The sequence below is a fragment of the Lactuca sativa genome, chromosome 9 (assembly GCF_002870075.4).
Source record: "Lactuca sativa cultivar Salinas chromosome 9, Lsat_Salinas_v11, whole genome shotgun sequence".
NCBI classification, from domain to species: domain Eukaryota; kingdom Viridiplantae; phylum Streptophyta; class Magnoliopsida; order Asterales; family Asteraceae; genus Lactuca; species Lactuca sativa.
In genome coordinates this window covers 49950769-49971110 of record NC_056631.2, presented here as the reverse complement: position 1 = coordinate 49971110, position 20342 = coordinate 49950769, and the positions used below count along the sequence as shown (strand labels likewise).

Below are 20342 nucleotides of genomic sequence, written 5' to 3'. Positions count from 1 at the left end.
TTTTTAGGTTAGTATCTCAAAATCTTATCCCACTACTAGAAAACTGATTCAATAGCTACAACACAATCTGTAGCTATTCTGTAGCTATAAGTGGATAGCTATGGAATCGCTACGGAAAAATGTCTGTAGCCTAATGGTCCGTGGCTAAATTATAGCTATTGAATCGCTACGCAATAGCTACGAAATTTTCCGTAGCTACCATAGCTATGGAAATAAATAGTTACGAATTTGCTACAAAATAACTACGGAAATGGATAGCTACAAAATAGTTACGAACTAAATAGCTATGGAAATAAATAGTACATACAGGATCCATTACCCGTTTAATGGTTTAAAACTATAATGCTTATGATCTATATTCACATATAAATACTCACAAACACGTATACATACACATATACACGTACATATATACCACAACTCATTCATGTATATAAATATACATATACAAACATAAACCCATCACAAGTTGGTGAAAAGTATAGTCATTACATTGTTAAACTGTGAAACGTGTACTTGATCCCAAATGTGCACACGACTTTATGAATGATATTAATAGCTATAAGTTGGTGAAAATATAGATAATCATGTACATGATTATCTATATTTTCACCAACTTATACCTATTAACATCGGTCATAAAGTCGTGTGCACCTTCGAGATCTCTTACTCATTTAATGGTTTAATATTGTAATACTTATTAATATTTGTGATTTTTGATATGCACACATGTAGACACATACACACATAGATAAACATAAACATAAACATACACATACACATTCAAATACACAAACATACACATATGTACTTACATACATATTCAAATACATACACATGCATACACATACACATACACATACACATAAACATACACATACACATTCAAATACACACATACACATACATATACATACACACATACACATATACAGATACATTTACATATGCACCCACATTCACACACATACACATACATACATACATACATACATGTATACATACATACATAAATACATATACAAATATACATATTTCCCTTTATTATAATCATTTTTCATTATTTATAAATTAAACATAGATTATTTCACCTTATTGATGTGTTAAACATAGTTTTTTTTTTGTTTAATCATTTGTTTGTGCGCTAAATACACTTGTTACAATTATTATATATTATTATGATGTTTATAAATATTATTATTAATAGTATTATTAGTATGCTTTTTAATTGTTCGTGTCTTAAATATGTAACAAAAATGATCCAAAAAAAATTAAGAGTCGAATAATGAAAAATAATAATAATGGGAGTAATCATAATAATAATATAAATTATAATTCCGTCGCTATTTCGTAGTTATTTTGTAGCTATTTTCTTCTGTCGCTAGCCTGTAGCTAATTCGCGACAGAATAGCTACGAATTTGTATCCGTAGCTATTCCGTAGCCATTATGTAGCTAACTAGCTATATAATTGCTACGGATTAGCATTCGTAGCTATTCCGTAACTATTTCGTAGCTATTCCGTTATTAAATTAGGGCGTCCCATTCTATAGCTGATCCGTAGCCATTTCGTAGCTAATTAACTACGAAAATTTTCCGTAGCTATTTTCCATAGGAAAACCACCTATATATTTTCTAGTAGTGTCCGTTTTGTTTCATTAATTGAATAAAATGTGTAGGAAACTAGATTTCATGACTAATGTGCGTATTATTAATTCTTTATTCTAGATTTAATAAATCATTAACAAAATTAACCTCATTTATCATCTTATCTTCTCTTCGAACCACATGTATAAATGCATGAGCCAATTTGTATCATTTTAATATCACAAAAAAGAAAATGGAAGTGGTCAAAATTAATAGTAGACAAAGATGGCATGGATGTGGCATTCCCAGCTAGTTGGTAGTGTTGTTGTTTATCCCTGGAGTTGGCGTGAGTTCGATTTTTACTATACCCCCCGTTTATTCATTTTTTGGCCATCTATAGTTTAGGGTTTTGTTTTTCACATGAAAAACGTCCGCCTCCATTTTAGCGGGCTCCGTAGATGAATTTTTTTAATCTCGCTTCCCTCTATCTCCTTTCTTCATTCATTTTCCCTCTTTCCCGCTTCCCTCTATCTCCTTTCTTCATTCGTTTTCCCTCTTTCTCGTTCAGTTTCCTACTCGATCCTTCCACTCACACCCTCTCCTTCGATCCTTTATTCTTCATTTTCCAACTGTTGAAGCTTACTCCGCCAGAGTTACTTCTGTTTGCAGCAGCTGCAATGGTTCACATCGAGTTCAGTGTCATCTGCTTGCCAAATTTACTTCTTTCCACCGCCATCGGAGTTCCTTTTTTCCTGTTATCGTCATCATTGATTCGTCGTCATTGTCATCTGCTTGTCGTCGCCGTCATCTGCTTGCCATCACCATCGTCATCACCGTTTCAAGTAAGTTTCTTTTTGGTTTAATTCCACTTAGGTTTTCATTTTGGGTTAATATTCATTTCGATTTAGCTTTGTTTTGATTTAGGGTTTATTTTGGTTTTGGATTCATTTCGATTTAGGTTTTGTTTTGATCTAGGCACATTCATCCTTTCTCAGTCACCTCTTTTGTTCGATTTGTTCTCCAACTAAGGTAAACCCTAGTATTTATGCCTAGTGTACAATTTCTCAAAGAGAATTGGCATATTTATTGGACCGATATTACACTCTAAATAAGGCTACCTACTTATAATGATGTAGAAACACTAATGAACATAAGATAATGTTGTTTATCATAATACCTTATATATATATATATATGTATGTGTGTGTGTGTTTTTCTTTCGTATGACAGAATTATCACTTCTTACTGACCTAGAGGAGCTAGATTTAAGCTCTACTAGGCTTCATGGCACACCCAATATCCAAGGTAAATGAATAATAGCCTCTTTTAGGTCTTGTCTTGTGAAATGTTCAAAAGATAATGTTGTTGATCATAATTCTTCCATGATTACAAACACTACAAGACCATTCATAGTTTCTCTAAGAATTGCCTTCCTTTTTACAGCTTGTAAGACCTTATCGGTATTTATCTATCAGATTTGCTTTGCAGGCTGAAATCTGGAATGTATCTTCCTCCCCCTCTCTCTCTTGACGGACCACCATTTCCACCCATCGGGCTCGATTTGCTGGTGAAGCAAATAGACCACCATTGTAACTCTCCAAGATCGATTTGCAGGTGAAAAAGACAATTTTTTTTTCCATATTTCCTTTAGTTTTTCTTCCAATTTTTATCAGATTGCATTGATTTTGCCATTATTTTACGAGTTTCACTTCAGTTTTGGTTTTTTAATTTTTGATAATTGAAAATTTGGGTGTAATGGTGGCTGATTTGGAGTTGGGGATGAATTTTGAGGATATGATTTGAACAATTAATTGACCATGTATTGTATTGTAAGTTCATATTTCCTTAAACACACTTTCCTTTTATTTTACTACTAATAAATAATTGACACAAATATGTTATTTTTGGGAGCTAGATGTAGCATCTTTCAAAGATTTTGGTAGCCATTAATTGCATATTGGAGTGGTGAGTGGTTTTTAAATGATTAAATCTTGGTGCCTGCATATATTTGCTTTAATTTCTATCTTTATTATGGATTATGGATCATTATATTGGTAGCCAACTTCTTGTGATGACAAAATGATGAATGAGTCAATTATTGTAGTGATTCAACAACATGATGAAGGAGTTGATTATTAGAAGGAAATGTGTTTATTTTTGAGCTAGTTAAATGCAAGATATACATGTTTATTATAACATCTTACTTTCATTTTGTCTTACTTATAACGTTGTACTTTCGAAAGTATTCCTAATTAAGGCTATATTAAAAAAGTAAATGAAAGTACATTGCTATATTTGTATTTTTTTTTGTGATCATTGATTATCGTGTGTTGTAACAGGAAGAATATGATTCAAAACTCAAATTGAAGAACACTTGTGAGCCTTTATCGATTCAACTTACCCGCTAATTTGCCAAGTAATCCACAAAATAATTCTCAGTTTTATGTTTGTAAGCACTTAGTTAAACTTTTGTAGTTGACACTTTTAATATGTATTATTAGACACATTTAATGTATTATTAGACAATGTTCATTAGTAATATGTATTTGTATTTGATATTTTTTAGGTTTATTAGTTTTATTATAATGTTATTTGTTTTGTGGTTGTTATAAGTTTAATGTAATGGGGTTTTTCAATAATTTGGACATAAACAAATGGATTTTTTTAATAAACTTTTGCTGTTTTTTTTTTAAAATTAAAAGTAATTACCTACGGAAAATCAATAAGTAATTTGAAAGTGGGCTCCATCGGTAATTCGTACGAAATCAGCAGGTATGTATTTCCGTCACTATTCTGTAGGAAAATAGTCAAACTTGACTCTAGTGAGTAACATGTAGGTATTCCATAGCTACTCCATAGGTATTATATCTATGGAAAAAGCCGTAGCTATTTTGTAGATAGTCCGTAGCAATTCCTAGTTTTCTTGATCTTGTTATCCCCTCCTAGTCCAAAGTCAACTACATGTGTTGTATTGAAGATCTAGGTTTCGACTTAGAGCATGAAAATATATTCTTTTCATCTTTTGATTTATGTGCAAGAAATATATGATATGTGTTCGATTTAGGGCAAAAATCTCAGGTGACATTATTTTGGGTTTTCAACTTCTGATTTCTTGGTTGGTGTCAATTTCTAGCTTACTTAGTTTCTCCAAGTATCTTTTAGAGGTATGAGATCATTTTTCTGCTTTGGTTCGAAGGAGAGATGGTAATGGTAACGAGAGATACAAATGGAATTGATGATGAAGATGATGTGCATATGATGAGTGAGGAGGGAGACTTTATATAGTTATCAGTCTTGAAGGTTCAATGTATATGAATTTGATTTGTGATCTTGATTTTTATTTGGCAAAATATGAATTTGGAAGTGAATGTGATTTTGATTTTGATTTGCGATCGATATCTTTATATATTCACCTGATATTGTATTTGTTCTTTTATTTGCGATTTTGGTATTTGATTTTGATCTTGTATGGCTACACAAATTTGTGCTTTCAGATTTGTAACTCATGTAATTAATTGATTTTGTTTTGGTGGCGGTGAGAAGTAGAGTGTGGGTTGGAGTTAGATGAATGGTGGTGGTGGTGGTGGTGGTAGGAGGTGGCAGATAGGTTGGAGGAAGAGGGTGGGAGGTTGGATATGGAATGAAGGCGATGGAGGCGATGTTGAGTAGAGTTTCATCTACAAACTTCTGGTAAAACCTACATCGGCTTGGTCAAAGTGCACGTCAGCTACACTTTACTAGATGACCCCTTAAACTTTTGTAAAATGGTTTTTTTGACATAGAATTTCATAATTTAATGGCTTAGATTCTAGAATACACAAAAAATAGTTTGGTGACCAAATTAAGATGATAGCATAAGTTTGTAGGGTTTTGATGACAATAACTTATTTTTGTTGTGTAAGACTATAAGTCCCAAAATTATATCTTTTGTGAAAATCCTAGTCGAAAAGTGTATTTGGCTTAATGATCCCGTAGGATTTGAGTATCATATATATATATATATATATATATATATATATATATATATATATATATATATATATATATATATATATATATATATATATATATATATATATATATATATATATATATATATATATATATATAAAACAGAGGATTACAATATGAGATCCATGATAATCAGATCTTAAATATGTACAAAATATGATGATAAGTATAAATTAAAACTAATATAATTTCCTCATTTATAAGCCAAATTATCCTTCTGTTTACATTCCCCCTCAATCTTGACCGCAACGAGGTTAAGATTGCGCTTCATTCGTTCCAGCATAGCACGTGTAATTGGCTTTGTAAAACCATATGCTAATTGATCTCCAGATGCAATAAAACGGACATCCAATGCTCCCATTGCTACCTTCTCCCGTACAAAATGGAAATCAACTTCAACATGTTTGGTTCGTGCATGAAAAACTGGATTTGTAGTTAGGTAGGTAGCTCCTAAGTTGTCACACCACAACACCGGTGGCCTTGGTTGACTGACATTAAGTTCTTTTAATATAGACTGAATCCATATCACTTCGGCTGTCCCATTTTCTAATGCCTTATACTCAGCTTCGGTACTTGATCTTGACACAGTAGGTTGCTTGCGTGAACTCCATGAAATCAGGTTTGGACCCATAAATATTGCGTAACCTCCGGTGGACCTGCGATAGTCTAAGCAACCTGCCCAATCAGCATCTGTAAATACGCTTAGAAGTGTGGAGTTGGACTTCTTGATGTATAGTCCGGTGTTTATCGTGCCTTTGATATATCTAAGAATTCTTTTGACTGCCTCCCAATGTACATCAGTTGGTTTCTAGATATATTGACAAACCTTATTCACCGCAAATGAAATATCCGGTCTTGTTAGAGTAAGATATTGTAAACCTCCTACAATACTATGATATTTGAATGCATCATCTTCATTAAGTAACATTCTAGAATCTCTTGTTAGTTTATCAGTGACCGACATAGGCGTTGAGACACTATTGCAATTCTCCATATGAGACCTGTGTAACAAATCAGATGCATACTTGTGCTGTAATAAGGTTATACCCCATGAATTGGGAGTGACTTCAATGCCTAAGACGTAGCTAAGCCGACCAAGATCTTTGATGGGAAAGGAGGATGACAGAGTACGAACAAGACCATCAATAATTGTAGGAGAAGACCTGGCAATAACAATATCATCGACATACACCAACATGTAAATAGTATGACAACCTTGAGAGAAAACAAATAAGGAAGTGTCAGCTTTGGAGGAACGAAAACCAAGTTGATGTAATTTATCACTCAGTCGAGAAAACCATGCACGTGGCGACTGCTTCAAACCATAGATAGCTTTGCATAACTTACATACATGATGCGGATGACGAACATCTTCAAACCTGGGAGGTTGTTTCATCTATACATCTTCGTTTAAAAGACCATGGAGGAAAGCATTGTTAACATCAATTTGACGAAGAAGCCATCCTTTAGAAACAACAAGAGATAAGACCAACGGGACTGTAGCAAGTTTGACAACCGGGCTAAACGTGTCATGGTAGTCAATGCCATATTGTTGAGTAAACCCCTGAGCAACCAACCGTGCTTTATGTTTGTCAAGTGAACCATCTGGATGTAGTTTTGTTTTAAAAATCCATTTGCAGCCAACTATATTAACACCCGGAGGTGATGGTACCAAGTCCCAAGTATGATTTTTATGGAGAGCATCAAACTCGGCATCCATAGCATAACGCCACTTATGGTCAGAAAGAGCAGCTTTGTGAGAAGTAGGAGCAGCAAAGAAAGCCCGACGATAAGGATTGTAGAGTTTAGTACCATCTGTAAACTGTTTTGGTTGCACATAACCTGTTTGTGTGCGAGTAACGTGTTGTAGGGGCGGTGAATGATGAAGGGGCACAGTAGAAATAGGAGCTGGAGCAGGTGAAGCCGGAGCAGGAGCCGGAGATGCTGGTTCTGGTTTGTTGAGAATGACCAGTGGATCCGAGGCCACAGTAGGAACCGTAGGTGGTGTGGCAGTAAGCGCAGGCAATGGTGGAGATATCCTCGGAATGGCAGATGAGCTGCTAGTGAAAGTCGAACCAGTATGTACAGGAGCTGCAGCTACATGAGACAAATTATCAAGTAAAAGTGATAGGTCATATCTATTCATGTGATCATTCACAGTACTAGGTTCAGATTGTGGATAAGAAGCACCACGAGCATTAGAGGAGGGTGAGGACGAAACATCTGATATGGAAAATGTAAAACGAGACTCGTCAAACAGTACGTCACGGGAAATATAAACACGATCTGTTTGTTTGTCAAGGCACTTGTACCCTTTATGCATAGAACTGTACCCAACAAAAACACATAGAGTGGAACGAAAAGCAAGTTTATAAGCATTATACTTGCGGAGACTCGGCTAACATGCACATCAAAATTACGTAAGAAGGAATAATCAGGGAGAACATTCAAAAGACGTGTGATGGGGGTGGAATTTTTAATAATACGACTGGGCATTCGATTTATTAAATAACATGCTGTCAAAAATGCTTCATCCCAAAAACGAAGAGGTAGAGAAGAATGAGCTAAAAGAGCTAGGCCAGTTTCAACTATATGACGATGTTTACGTTCAGCTATGCCATTTTGTTGTGACGTATGTGGACATGACACACGATGAGCAATACCACAAGTTTGAAAATATTTATGCAGTTTATGGTACTCACCTCCCCAATCAGATTGGACTGCACGAATTTTGGTGTTAGGGAGACGTTCAAGATGAGTTTGGAAATTGTAAAATACTTGTTCAACATCATATTTGTGTTTAATGAGATAAATCCAAGTGTAACGACTGTAATCATCCAGAAAACTAACATAATATTTAAAACCACCACTTGACACTTAAGCCGGCCCCCAAACATCCGTGTGAATAAGATCAAGTGGAGAGGTGGTGACATGAACAAAGTTTTTATACGACAATTGATGACTCTTAGCACATTGACATGCATCACAAACTAAAGACTCATTAAAAGAAACATCTAAATTATTGGACTTCAAAATAGACTTGACAACTTCTGAATGAGGATGACCGAGACGTTGGTGCCACTAAGAAAACGAAACTTTAGTGCTAGACCCGACATAGTGTGAAGAGTGGCGAATTGGCACCGGATAGAGATCTCTTTTGCTTTTACCGATTAGGAGGATTTTCTTCGTGATTATGTCCTTAACAAAGAAAACATTGGGAAAAGTTCAATAAACACATTATTGTCATTGACAAGTTTATCGGCCGAAAGCAAATTTTTGTTAATATGTGGGACACGAAGGACATTTTTAAGAACAAAAGGTCGACCTAGACTGTGAATTTTAGAGTGACCAACATGAGAGATATGCAAACCTGTGTCATTGGCGACTTGGACTTGGTCTTTACCATGATATCTTTCGGGTATAGACAACCGGTCTAGGTCACTTGTGAGATGATCGGTGGCACCTGTGTGAAGGTATCAATTTGGGTCATTGTTGTAGTAGCCATTGTATCCTTTGTAGTGTCCATATGTTGCACTATTACTACTTCAATAGTCCTCATTCTGGTATGCATGATTGAATCGATTACGGCAGTTCAGGGCAATGTGTCCGGGTATGCCACACACTTGGCACCTTAGACCCCCACTGTATCTGCCTCGGCCACGCCCCCTGCCACGGTTTCCAGTGTTTCGATAATTTGACCGAGAATTGCTGTTGTTCGAGTTGTTATAGGTATTGCTATTTTGACTTTTATGATTATTGGAAGTTTCCTGTTTAGTGACAATATTGGCAGAGGACACGAAATCGGCAGGACCATTCATAGCAATGCTTTGAGCTTCATGTGCAACAAGATACGAATAAAACTCAGATAACTTTACCTCCTGCTGATTGCTAAGTACGGTTATGGCGGTGAACAAATCGCCATGTCCAGGTCCTAACCCCGCTAGGATATAACCAATCACTTCTTCATCTGTCATTGGGTACCCAATATTGGCCATAGTATCTGCCAAAGCAGTCATCTTTTGATAATATTCAGAGGCAGACAAGTCTCCTTTTTTTGTGTTTGATAATTGAGTTTTGATTTGAATAGAATTACCTCTATGTTGTGCAGAAAACATAGTTTGCAAGGCGGTCCACAGCTGATTTGAGGTATCTGCACATCTGGTTAGTTGTGAAAGAACATCTTCGGTCATTGAAGATAACAAGCCCCCAAGGATGGCTTGATCTTGAGTAGTCCACACTTCATATGCGGGATTGTCTTCCTGTTTGGTAGCATCACCTGTGCCAACGGTGATTTTGGTTGGTGGCGTAGCTCTGGACCCATCGAGATAGCCAAACAATTTTACTCCACGCAGAATTGGAACAACCTGCGCCTTCCAGAGAAGATAGTTCGTGCGACTAAGTTTGCACGTTACAGCAGTAGCGATCTTGGATGAATTGATAAACGTAGCTTCAGTAGCCATTGAAAGACAACCTGATCGGAGGAGGTGATCAAGGGTTGGGTCGACGAGGGGAAGAAAATCGGAACCCTAGAGTTGAGGCTCTGATACCAAGTCGAAAAGTGTATTTGGGTTAATGATCCCGTAGGATTTGAGTATCATATATATAATAGAGGATTACAATATGAGATCCATAATAATCGAATCTTAAATATGTACAAGATATGATGATAAGTATAAATTAAAACTAATATAATTTCCTCATTTATAAGCCGAATGTGTTTACAATCCTAACATGAAATACTTTCTTACGTTGCTATATAAAATATAAATATGTAAAATAACACATGATAATAATAATTTTGATAACATAACATGCATTCATACGAACCATTTTAAGATGTAGTCGCACCACATCTTAATTATTAATCACCAAACACAAACACAAAGGCCTTGGAATTACATGCATATGAGTATATGACTATTAACAAGTCTTGAACTACTGACGGAGCTTGAGATTTACATGTAATGGTTCTTTCTTTTGCATTGGTAAATCCAAAACCTCGTCCATGTTAATGTCTTCAGGATTCATGTTGTTGACAAGCAACCAGTCAAAGTTTAAAATCAAAGAGGCGACTGTTAGGAGTATTGTCTTGGAAGCCAATGGTTCTCCAGGGCACATTCTTCTCCCTGCACCAAATGGAAGGTATTCGAACTCTTTACCTTTGGAACTCAACTCCGATCCCATAAATCTTTTAGGTTTGAAGCTCAAAGGGTCCTCCCAGATCTTGGGATCACGACTTATTGCCCAGACATTAACCAATATTTGACTATCTTTTGGAATAGTGTATCCCATCACCTCACATGTTTCGATAGCTCTATGAGGTAGAAGAAGTGGTGCTGGGGGGTGTAATCTTAATGTTTCCTTGAAGCATGCTTCAAGAAAGGGTAGATGAACCAAATCTGACTCTTTGACTACATTTCTATCAATCGTTCTCAGGACTTCATCCCTAGCCTTTTGCATTACTTCTTGGTTTCTGAGAAGCTCCGCAACAAACCACTCGGTGGTAGAAACTATAGAATCTGTTCCAGCCGAAAATAACTCCTGAGAATTAAGCAAAAGAAAAGTTAAAGAATTAGTTTTAACTTCAATATTTAAGAGAGAAAGAGAAGAAGAACCTCCATCAAAGCATTGATTTGTTGATGTGTAAAGCCTCTTTCAATTAAAATATCAGTGAAGTCTTTTTGACCCGAGGAAATATGACTTCCGTTTCTTTTCCTTTCGAGGATATCCTTCCAAATATCTCCGAATTCGTGTTCTATAATCTGCATGACCTTCTTCTTCCAGCCTTGTAGATCCCAGCGACCAAATATTGGACAGAAGTCTGCTAATTGTGGCTGTGTACGCAACAAAGCAAGTCTTCTTACAGTGTCCTTAATCCCTGCACCTATACCATTGCCTTCGAAGTCCATAACATCCATGGATAATGTTGTATTGCTCATGATGTTAGTGGCAGTAACAACCATGACATCTTTAATACTTATGTTCTCACCAACTTTTGAACGTATGTACTTCACCATCTCCATAACTTTCGTCTCTCTGATGTGTGCACGAGATACCATAGCTTTGCTTGAAAAAATGTTTGATATGTAGATGTTCCGAATTTTCCTCCAGTCATCACCGCTTTCCGATGTAAAAGCAAGATTCATATTGTGGAAAGATGATTCCTCTTGTAGTGATCTTGTTACCTCTCGACCAGAAAGCGCATTATCATGGTTCTTTAGAATCTCCGAAGCCGCAGCAGGTGATGATCCGACTACGAAAATTAGTTGACCAATACGGAGTGACATGAGTTGTCCGTGCACTTGGGCCATCTCAGCGAGACGGATATGAGCGTTCTTTCCCATTTGGAAAAGGTTGCCTACGATTGGCCATGGATATGGACCTGGTGGAAGTGGGAGCTTTTTCGAAGATCTTGTTATGCTAAAGAAGAAGAAGAAGATAAGGAGTGAGCAAGGAATCAAGAACAAGATCATCTCTCCGATTCTAACTCTTGCTCGATTAATTCAGCGTGTTCTTTCTTCCAACTAAAAGTCCTGGAAAGTTATGCTTAATTAAAAGACTGTAACGAATAGGAAGCTATGATTCACTGATAAAAGATCGGGGAATATTCTTTCTTTTTTGCCCGTAAATACAAGAAGAGCTTTGATTAATTTCAGTTGTTTGTATATCAAGAGTATTTAACAAGAAGTCCGCCAAGATGGTAGATGAGTAATTATCGACACTTGAAATTGAAATATATATAAATGTTTATTTATTTATTTATTTATTTTTGGGATTTTTCTATTTAAACATAATTTTTTTTTCAGTTATATTAATGTGATATAATTTTTTTGTCTGAATTTATTATTTATGTATTTATTAATTTTTTTTTGAGAAAATGCTATCGATCACATTTGACAATCCTTATTATTTGAACCGATTTTTTTTTTTGTTTTGTTTTGTTTTTTGTTTTTTTTTGTTTTGTTTTTTTTTTGTTTTATCTCATAATAAAAAAAAATAGTTAACCCGATTTTTTGTTGCAAATGCATATCAACATCTGTTTGTATGAATCTTACAGATTATAACAGGTGGAAAACATCATTCGATAAAGGCTTGACATCTAAGATTTTTTTTTCTCAATCTAATAGAAAGATAACACATGAACACCATTCTATGTGTGAAATTATGTTTTCTTCTAGAAATATTTACACTCTTAATAGTGTTTTGAACCATAATATTTTTATTAATTTCCTTTAAGACTCATTTTTTCGATATTGATATTTATATCAATTATAGTGGAGTTAATACTTGATATGGATTATAACAGATGAAGAATAATACCTCAGCTTAGATTATTTTTATAATAAAACAAAACAAAATGTTTGGAAATATAACCTCAACTTTCATGTGTTCTTTGTTATAATCTCTATTGCTTTCTTTTCCAAAATAATAATAATAATAATAATAATAATAATAATAATAATAATAATAATAATAATAAAAGAAAAAACAATCTCTAATTGACTTTTGAACATTTTCGTTAAATTATCTCATAATTCTCATGTTTCCTACTTATAATGTTCATGATGGTCCTTAGTTAACATTATAATCGAAAAGAAATATTAGATATTGTTTTTCGAACAAATTTCTTGCAAATGCATATCTAAATCTATTTGTATTGATTCTTACGGATTGTAACGAGTGAAGAACAATATTCAACGCAAGCTTGACATCTAATTATATTGTTTTTGCAATCATATAGAGAAAGACAGTGGCTAAATACCAATTCATATTGGAATCATGATGTTTTCTTCAATGGAAATATTTTCAATTTCAAGAATGATATTATCCATAATAATCTCATTAGATTCCTTTGATACTCGTTTTTTCCACATCAATAGTCGTATCAACAAAAGTAGAGTTAATAAAGAATGTACCGAGTGAAGAGCAATATTTAAAATGCATTTCCAATCCCAAGAGTTTCGATTCTTAATAATCTCATCAGATTCCTTGAAGAACTAATTTTTTCTTATCAAGAGCAAGGTTGTAGAATTTGCTACTCGGTATTTATTCGGTCGACCACTACTAGAAAAACAGCCTTTTACGACGCTCATTGCGCGTCGTAAAACGCTCAGACGACGCGCAAATGCGCGTCAAGGAAGGCCCTGTCATAAAGAGAGACGACGCGCATTTACGACGCGCGGTTATGACACGCAATGCGTATCAAGGAAGGCCCTGTCATAAAGAAAATGATACGCATTTGCGTGTCGTAACCTTACGACGCGCGTGTTTATGACACGCAATACGTATCAAGGAAGCCCCTGTCAAGAAAGGCCACGTCATAAATGAAGACGACACACATTTTTGCGTATCGTAATTTTAAATTTTTAAAAAAAAAAAAAAATTATTTATATATTTACTGATTTTCAAATTAAATTTGCATTTCATGTCTCATAATAGAAAATAAAATACCATATATAAAAAATTACCATACATTGCACAGAAGTTAATGTCATACAAATAGTTGTTGCATGGAAAGATAAAATAAATCAATAGACGTAAAAAAAATTTACAAACTAATAGTTCTAATAACCTAATGTGTGCCTCACTGTAAACAAGATATGTGCTGATTTTTTTAAATGTGTGTCTGACTTGTCTCCACTCTTCCTTAATAACACCACTCAAGGACTCTAAATCTATAAAGTTAGTCACAGTATCTATATTGCCTGCAAAAAAACATAACTACAAAATAAGTGCTGTCTAGGATCAACAATGTTGCCAAACTAGTAAGCATAATAAAAGTATAAATATATAACACAACAAAAAGTTGAGTAATTTTACAAAACAATCCTTCAAGTTGTTATAAAGAATAATGACTTTACCATACCAGTAACATCTATTGTTGAAGATGCAACAGGAAGCATTGGATTTGGATAGTCCATGTGTAAGACATTGATCAAGGCCCAATGTTGCCATTGATCAAGGTGGATAGTGTAAGCACAGTTACTAATTTTCTTTGAATTACCTATAAACATGTAGAAACATAATATTTAAATAAATAATGACATTTTATCTACAAATGACAAAATATGACCCTCAATAATAGCATAAATGGTTCATTTTCCTATAAAAATATATATCATACGTTGGCATCATGTTATTTGAGTATTTCCCCAATTAGTAAGCTACCAAATTAGCTAAAAAATAAACAGAAGAAATTTCATTTGTTTTGTTTGAAGGTTATTCACATGACCTTTATTAACTTCTAGTCTAAACTTCAAAACCATAAAAAACGGCAAGTTAGTTTCTATTATAACTTTCTAACCCTGGTTCAAAAGACAAAACAAGATTAAAGATATGGGCTCAAGCGTCATTCAAGGTCAGCATACCTAGAAGTGTTTTTCCTTCTAGATGCTCCAAGCTGGCACCGACACCTATCCAGATGTGGCTCATCTTGTCATTCCCTGTCCACTAAGTTCCACTAGTTTCTTCATAATAGCCTAGGGCAAGAAAACTCATATGAGAAGGGAATATTTCCAATAAGTTGATTCATTGACAGATCAATGTAATCTTTTATCATATGAAATTCTTTTTTTATTGAGTATAAGAATCAAGAACAATACCCTGTAAAATATCAAGTGTTCTTAGATTGTTGTGATATCATCAGAAAAAGTCATGGGTTGTATGGATCCATTAAGATTGATACTGCTCAGGATTGTTGTGATATCATCAGAAAAAGTCATGGGTTGTTTCTCTTCTGTTGTTAACCCACAGGAGTTCTGGAAAAAGTTGGTCAGGCTAATAACATCCTGCAACATAATAAAATAGAACACTATGATAACTTGATAAGGACAAAGATGTCTGATATGTAATAAAGATACATGCATGAATCAACATGAAAAGCTACCTGATCACGAAAACCAGTGAACTTGTACTTTAAACCATCTTTGATTCTAACAACAAGCTGATTAGTCCGTGGAACTTTCATCCATGTAAGACCAGAAATATCAGATTTATCAACTTCAACAGCCTTACCACCTCCTTGTTTCTTCCATAATATACCACCTGGATGAATTTTAAGTTGACCTGGATTCTGGATTGTTCAGAAAGCATGTTAGAAAGTTGTAGGGAGATGGACTAAAGGAATGAGAAGATTAGATTGGAAAATAAATTACCAGTTTCAATATGAATTGGTTATAAACATTTCAGTTTTCATAACATGGTATGTATCAATTTGCAAAGATTAGTTACAATCTGAACAACATTAAAAGATAGATGAGAGGAAAAAACATAAGAAGGCTTCAATTGAAAACTTATCTCCATCAAAGAATCTTTCTGCATCAAATTAAAAAGAAAAAAAAAGATAGTTAAAAATCAAAATTGTCATATACCATGAGGAAGAAATTTGAAAGTAATTAACAAAGAGGAACCTCATTTGCACCAGTTGTGTCATCCACATGGAATTCCAATATGACATCATTCTTTCCTTGTAGCTGTGTTTGGGAGACATCAGCTATGGAGACTTCAAATGCTTGCTTTGAACCAACAAGAAAAGACAGCATATTGCCTGAAAAGTTTCAGAAAGGAAGATACTAGTATGAATAACATGTTAACTAGTTTCATTTACATCTCAATATTACTAAATGTGTGTTGCTCCACAATATACTAATTTGGAGATTTTACAAAACAAGATAAGGATAAAGGTCTCAACCATTTAAATCAACTTCTCCCCAGTTTTTCCCACTAATAGAAAGCTGTTTCTTTTCTGTTGTTAACCCACAGGAGTTCTGGATAAAGTTGGTCAGGCTAATAACATCCTGTAATATAATAAAATAGAAAACTATGATAAGGAAAAAGATGTTTGATATGTAATAAAGATACATGCATGAATCACCATGAAAAGCTACCTGATCACGAAAACCAATGAACTTGTACTTCAAACCATCTTTTATTCTAACAGCAAGCTGATTAGTCCATGGAACTTTCATCCATGTAAGACCAGAAATATCAGATTTATCAACTTCAACAGCCATAGGGTTGTCTTCAACATCCTCCCCTATTGTGTTCAACATCCTACCCAATAAAAGTGAGTCCAACTTCTGTAGAGTTCTTCCCAGCCATATCTATAACGTACGTTTGTGATGACTGTATCAGTACAGATGATGTACACGTATATGTCCAGCTGGCAAAGTAATATAGGATAATAATGAATGTATATGAAGGGTATCTTAGTAATCTTACCTCCACACCACGACTCATCTCTTGTATAGCTGATAGCACTGGTAAGCTATCCAGAAGTTGGAGGTACTCAGACAAGACCTGGAATGTCTGTACATAAAAAGATTGTATATTTATTATTTACAATGCTATGATAAAAAGAAATTCTAATATATATATATATATATATATATATATATATATATATATATATATAAGGGGAGCTGATAATTCCACATCTTTTTATACATCCATGGATTTTTAAAGTAAATTGACAGTTATGCCCTTCATCATCTATCTTTAGAATGCAATTAATTTATTCAAAGGATGCATACGCTTTATTTTTGATAAACCATTACACCAAATAAACTCATTCCTCATCTCACAGTGCTAGAGATCCCCTTGAACCACAATCTCCAACAGAATCCTATCACTTGTGACCATCATTTTCACCTACATATGCTCTTTTCCTAATGCATTTCTAGTAATTGACAAAATACTTGAATATCTACACTTGATGTTACCTGCTTCTCTAAAAACATTTAAAAACAAAAGTTCACTACATTTAGAAGTGATTCTTGTCTCTAATCTTGCATATTAGAGAAAATAATCAATCTGAGTTTTCATGTGATTAGTGGCTGCATCTTTGCAGGTGCCTTTTTCTATATCAAAACTAATAGCTTCTGGACTTGGGGCATCTGTTCCAACTGAGCAATTGTTCAGAAGACTTATAATCACACTTTTGATACCCTTGATTTTGGGGAAGGTAACACCTTTTATTGTCACTTTTTAAGGCCCATACAATATCACAGTTTTTAGTCATTCTGTGTAAATATCATGCCTTTTCTTAGAACCATAGCAATTTTCCCCCCACATATGAAACAGGGGCATCTGCTAAAAACGAGAAAATTTTGTGATGCTTCTCAAACTATATCCATAATACATCTCAACAACATAAAGATTTCAGAATCAGGGATTGATGGTTACCTTACCCTATGCTTCTTACTTTTTTTTGTATCTCGTCCAAAGAATTAATGTGGATTGCATCTGTTTGTTACATGGTGTTTCACAAGTGTTGAGATTAAAAAAGTAATTGTTGGTTTCGTTTGACAGGCTTTTCGGGAATCCTTTAAAGGTGATATTTCTTTTGTCTATATAATTTACGAGTTGTTAGGATATTCTGATTTAAGAACCGGAACCATAGAACCTAGTATGTCTAAATCGATATCCATTCAGCTTGATAATACCAATTTCAATTTCAATTTCATGTACTCTATTGTTTACTGATCCAGATCCACTTATGATGATGACATGTTAAAAGCCATGTCTCTAAGGGATTGAAGAAACGAGCATCATACCAAAATCTACAAACAAAACTAATAAAAGATAGAGATTGTAACACACCTCGAGAAGTGAACAATTGACCGTCTGATTGAATTCATCAAATCTTCCTTGTCGTTCTCAGATGAAGTGTATTAGGTCAAAAGCTTGAATTCCAATCGTCGCCATAGTCGTCAGCATTGGGCGGTGAATCGCCATAGGATAGCCATGTCAGGATTTGGGTTGATGGGTCGTTCGACAAGAAGGTAATAGCCACGCTCTGCGTAGGGTCAAGGAGCAGAACGACGATAAGAGGGAGTACTGATGATATTTACCTGCGTAGGGTTAAGGAGAAGAACGACGAGAATAAATGGCATGTATGATGATACGATGAGCACAGAGACCACGATGGAGGCGTAAGAGCCTAAGACGACGACGGTGAGCAGAGCGATGCGATAGAGGCGGGACTATGGAAGGAAGGATGTGAAAGCATAAAAGGCATGACTTAGGGTTCTGGTGGGTTTGCTAAAATTTAAGGGCCGGATTGAGTGAATTAAAGTGAAGTATGGATTCAGATTTTAAGGTTCAATGGTGGTGGAGGTGGCGGTGGCGATTAGGGTTTACAGAGAGAAGGAAGGAGTGAATGAAGGGTTATATTGATGAGAGAGGGTAGAAGCGGGATTCTTCAAAATTTTAGAATTTTACGATTTCGTTTTCCCCCTTTAAAAACGCGCGTTTAAGAAAAAATATAAAGCGACATTTGAAGAGGTCACACGTTTAAGATAAGCGCCCTCCGTGTTTGTATTTTTTTTCTTTTCTAACACTTATTTCAGGGCACGCACAAATGCGTGTCCACTATCCTTAAATTTTTTGAAGAGATGATACTTTTTTAATGTCACTCTCTAATGCGTAACATAAATCAAAGAGCGTCGTGTTTTGCACGTCGTAAAAGGCTGTTTTTCTAGTAGTGGACTGCCGAGTAGCGAGTACTCGGGAGTATTCGGGAGTATTCGCGGAACCCTAACCTTTTCTGGTTAAAGCCTCGAATCAGTGAGTCGAGAGGTGACTCTGTGAGTTGAGAAGGATAGGACTCGGAGATCGTTGGACTCGACGAGTCTTGGGGTGACTCAGCGAGTTGAGTTGTGTTCTAAGAGCTTTTAGGGTATAAGGACTCGACGAGTCAACGGGTTGACTCGATGAGTAGAGTCAGTCAGGAAGTTGACTTTGTCCTGGACTTTGACTTTGACCTTTAAGGGTGTTATGGTGATTGGTTATGGTCCATTGATGGCAATAGGTGTTGGAGTTTGGAGCAGTGCTTTGGGTGTGTGCTTCCGTTGTTCGGTCCTTCATTTCAGGTGAGTTATCCTCACTGTACTCAAGGGTCTAAGGCACCAAGGCCGGCCCTTTGAATTGTTGGTTACAGTTTGTTATGTTATGTGATGATATGCTTGCTAGTATCCTGGTAGATAGGATAATGATATGAGGATAGTCCTTGTTAGCTTAGTACCCTAGAGGAATGGATAGTTAAGTGATGGCTAGTTCTGTTGGATCAGCGCCCTGGTAGTTGGGTAGTGGTTATTTATAGACCTGTAGTTGGTCTTGCCTTATGTACACTGATAGGAGGTTACCTGCGGGTTATGTATGTTGAGTAGTAGCAGAGGGTATTCCATCCCGGTAGGATGATAGGGCCCTAATATGTTGGTTCTGTAGAGTGCTATGTGATTGCCTGTTATGTGTGCATGTTTGCTAGTGTGGGGCCTTCCAACTCGATGGTTGTGGGCCAGGAGTATGCCATCCCGGTAGGATGATTGGACTCATAGTAGGTTGGCATTCCAACCTGATGGTTGTGGGCCTGGGGTATTCCATCCTGAGGGATGATTGGACCCATAGTGGTAGTAGTTACTGCATGTATAGGAAGTGGGGCATTCCAACCCGATGGTTGTGGGCCAAGAATATTCCATCCTGGTAGGATGATTAGACTCATATTATGTTGACATTCTAACCCGATGGTTGAGGGCCCTGGGATATTCCATCATGTGAGATGATTGGACCCATAGTAGTTATTGTTGTACGTATAGGTGTATGGGCATTCCAACCCGATGGTTGTGGGTTGAGAGTATTCCATCCCGGTAGGATGATTGGGCTCGTAGTATGTAGGCATTCCAAGCCGATGGTTGAGGCCCAGGGGTATTCCAACCGGAAGGTTGATTAGACCCATAGTATGTTGGTC

The 20342-nt window shown here is 35.6% G+C and overlaps 3 protein-coding genes across 7 annotated transcripts; 1 reads left to right on the top strand and 2 right to left on the bottom strand.

Annotated features, from left to right (window-relative positions):
- Window positions 1-1988: 1988 nt before the first annotated feature.
- On the top strand, window positions 1989-4143 carry LOC111921275 (uncharacterized). Of its 5 annotated transcripts, none has more exons than XR_002860131.3 (5): window positions 1989-2427; window positions 2561-2614; window positions 2816-2890; window positions 3074-3199; window positions 3925-4143. XR_002860131.3 is itself a non-coding variant. In XM_023916851.3 (4 exons), exons 1-3 carry the CDS (start codon window positions 2044-2046, stop codon window positions 3113-3115), a joined length of 480 nt encoding a protein of 159 aa, XP_023772619.1. In that variant the 5' UTR covers window positions 1990-2043; the 3' UTR covers window positions 3116-3199; window positions 3925-4143. The 5 variants fall into 5 exon arrangements, 1 of the variants encoding a protein (XP_023772619.1); XR_002860126.3 differs by having other exon boundaries at window positions 2544-2614; XM_023916851.3 differs by lacking the exon at window positions 2816-2890 and having other exon boundaries at window positions 1990-2427.
- A 6161-nt stretch (window positions 4144-10304) lies between these two features.
- On the bottom strand, window positions 10305-12263 carry LOC111921276 (probable (S)-N-methylcoclaurine 3'-hydroxylase isozyme 2). Its single transcript, XM_023916852.2, has 2 exons — window positions 11212-12263; window positions 10305-11137 (listed from the first exon to the last, which is right to left on the bottom strand). The coding sequence occupies exons 1-2, from the start codon at window positions 12067-12069 to the stop codon at window positions 10532-10534; spliced, it is 1464 nt and encodes a 487-aa protein (XP_023772620.1). The 5' UTR covers window positions 12070-12263; the 3' UTR covers window positions 10305-10531.
- A 3225-nt stretch (window positions 12264-15488) lies between these two features.
- Window positions 15489-16169, bottom strand: LOC122196034 (FACT complex subunit SSRP1-like). The gene is made up of 2 exons (XM_052767147.1): window positions 16006-16169; window positions 15489-15910 (listed from the first exon to the last, which is right to left on the bottom strand). The coding sequence occupies exons 1-2, from the start codon at window positions 16135-16137 to the stop codon at window positions 15788-15790; spliced, it is 255 nt and encodes an 84-aa protein (XP_052623107.1). The 5' UTR covers window positions 16138-16169; the 3' UTR covers window positions 15489-15787.
- Between the last annotated feature and the right edge of the window lie 4173 nt (window positions 16170-20342).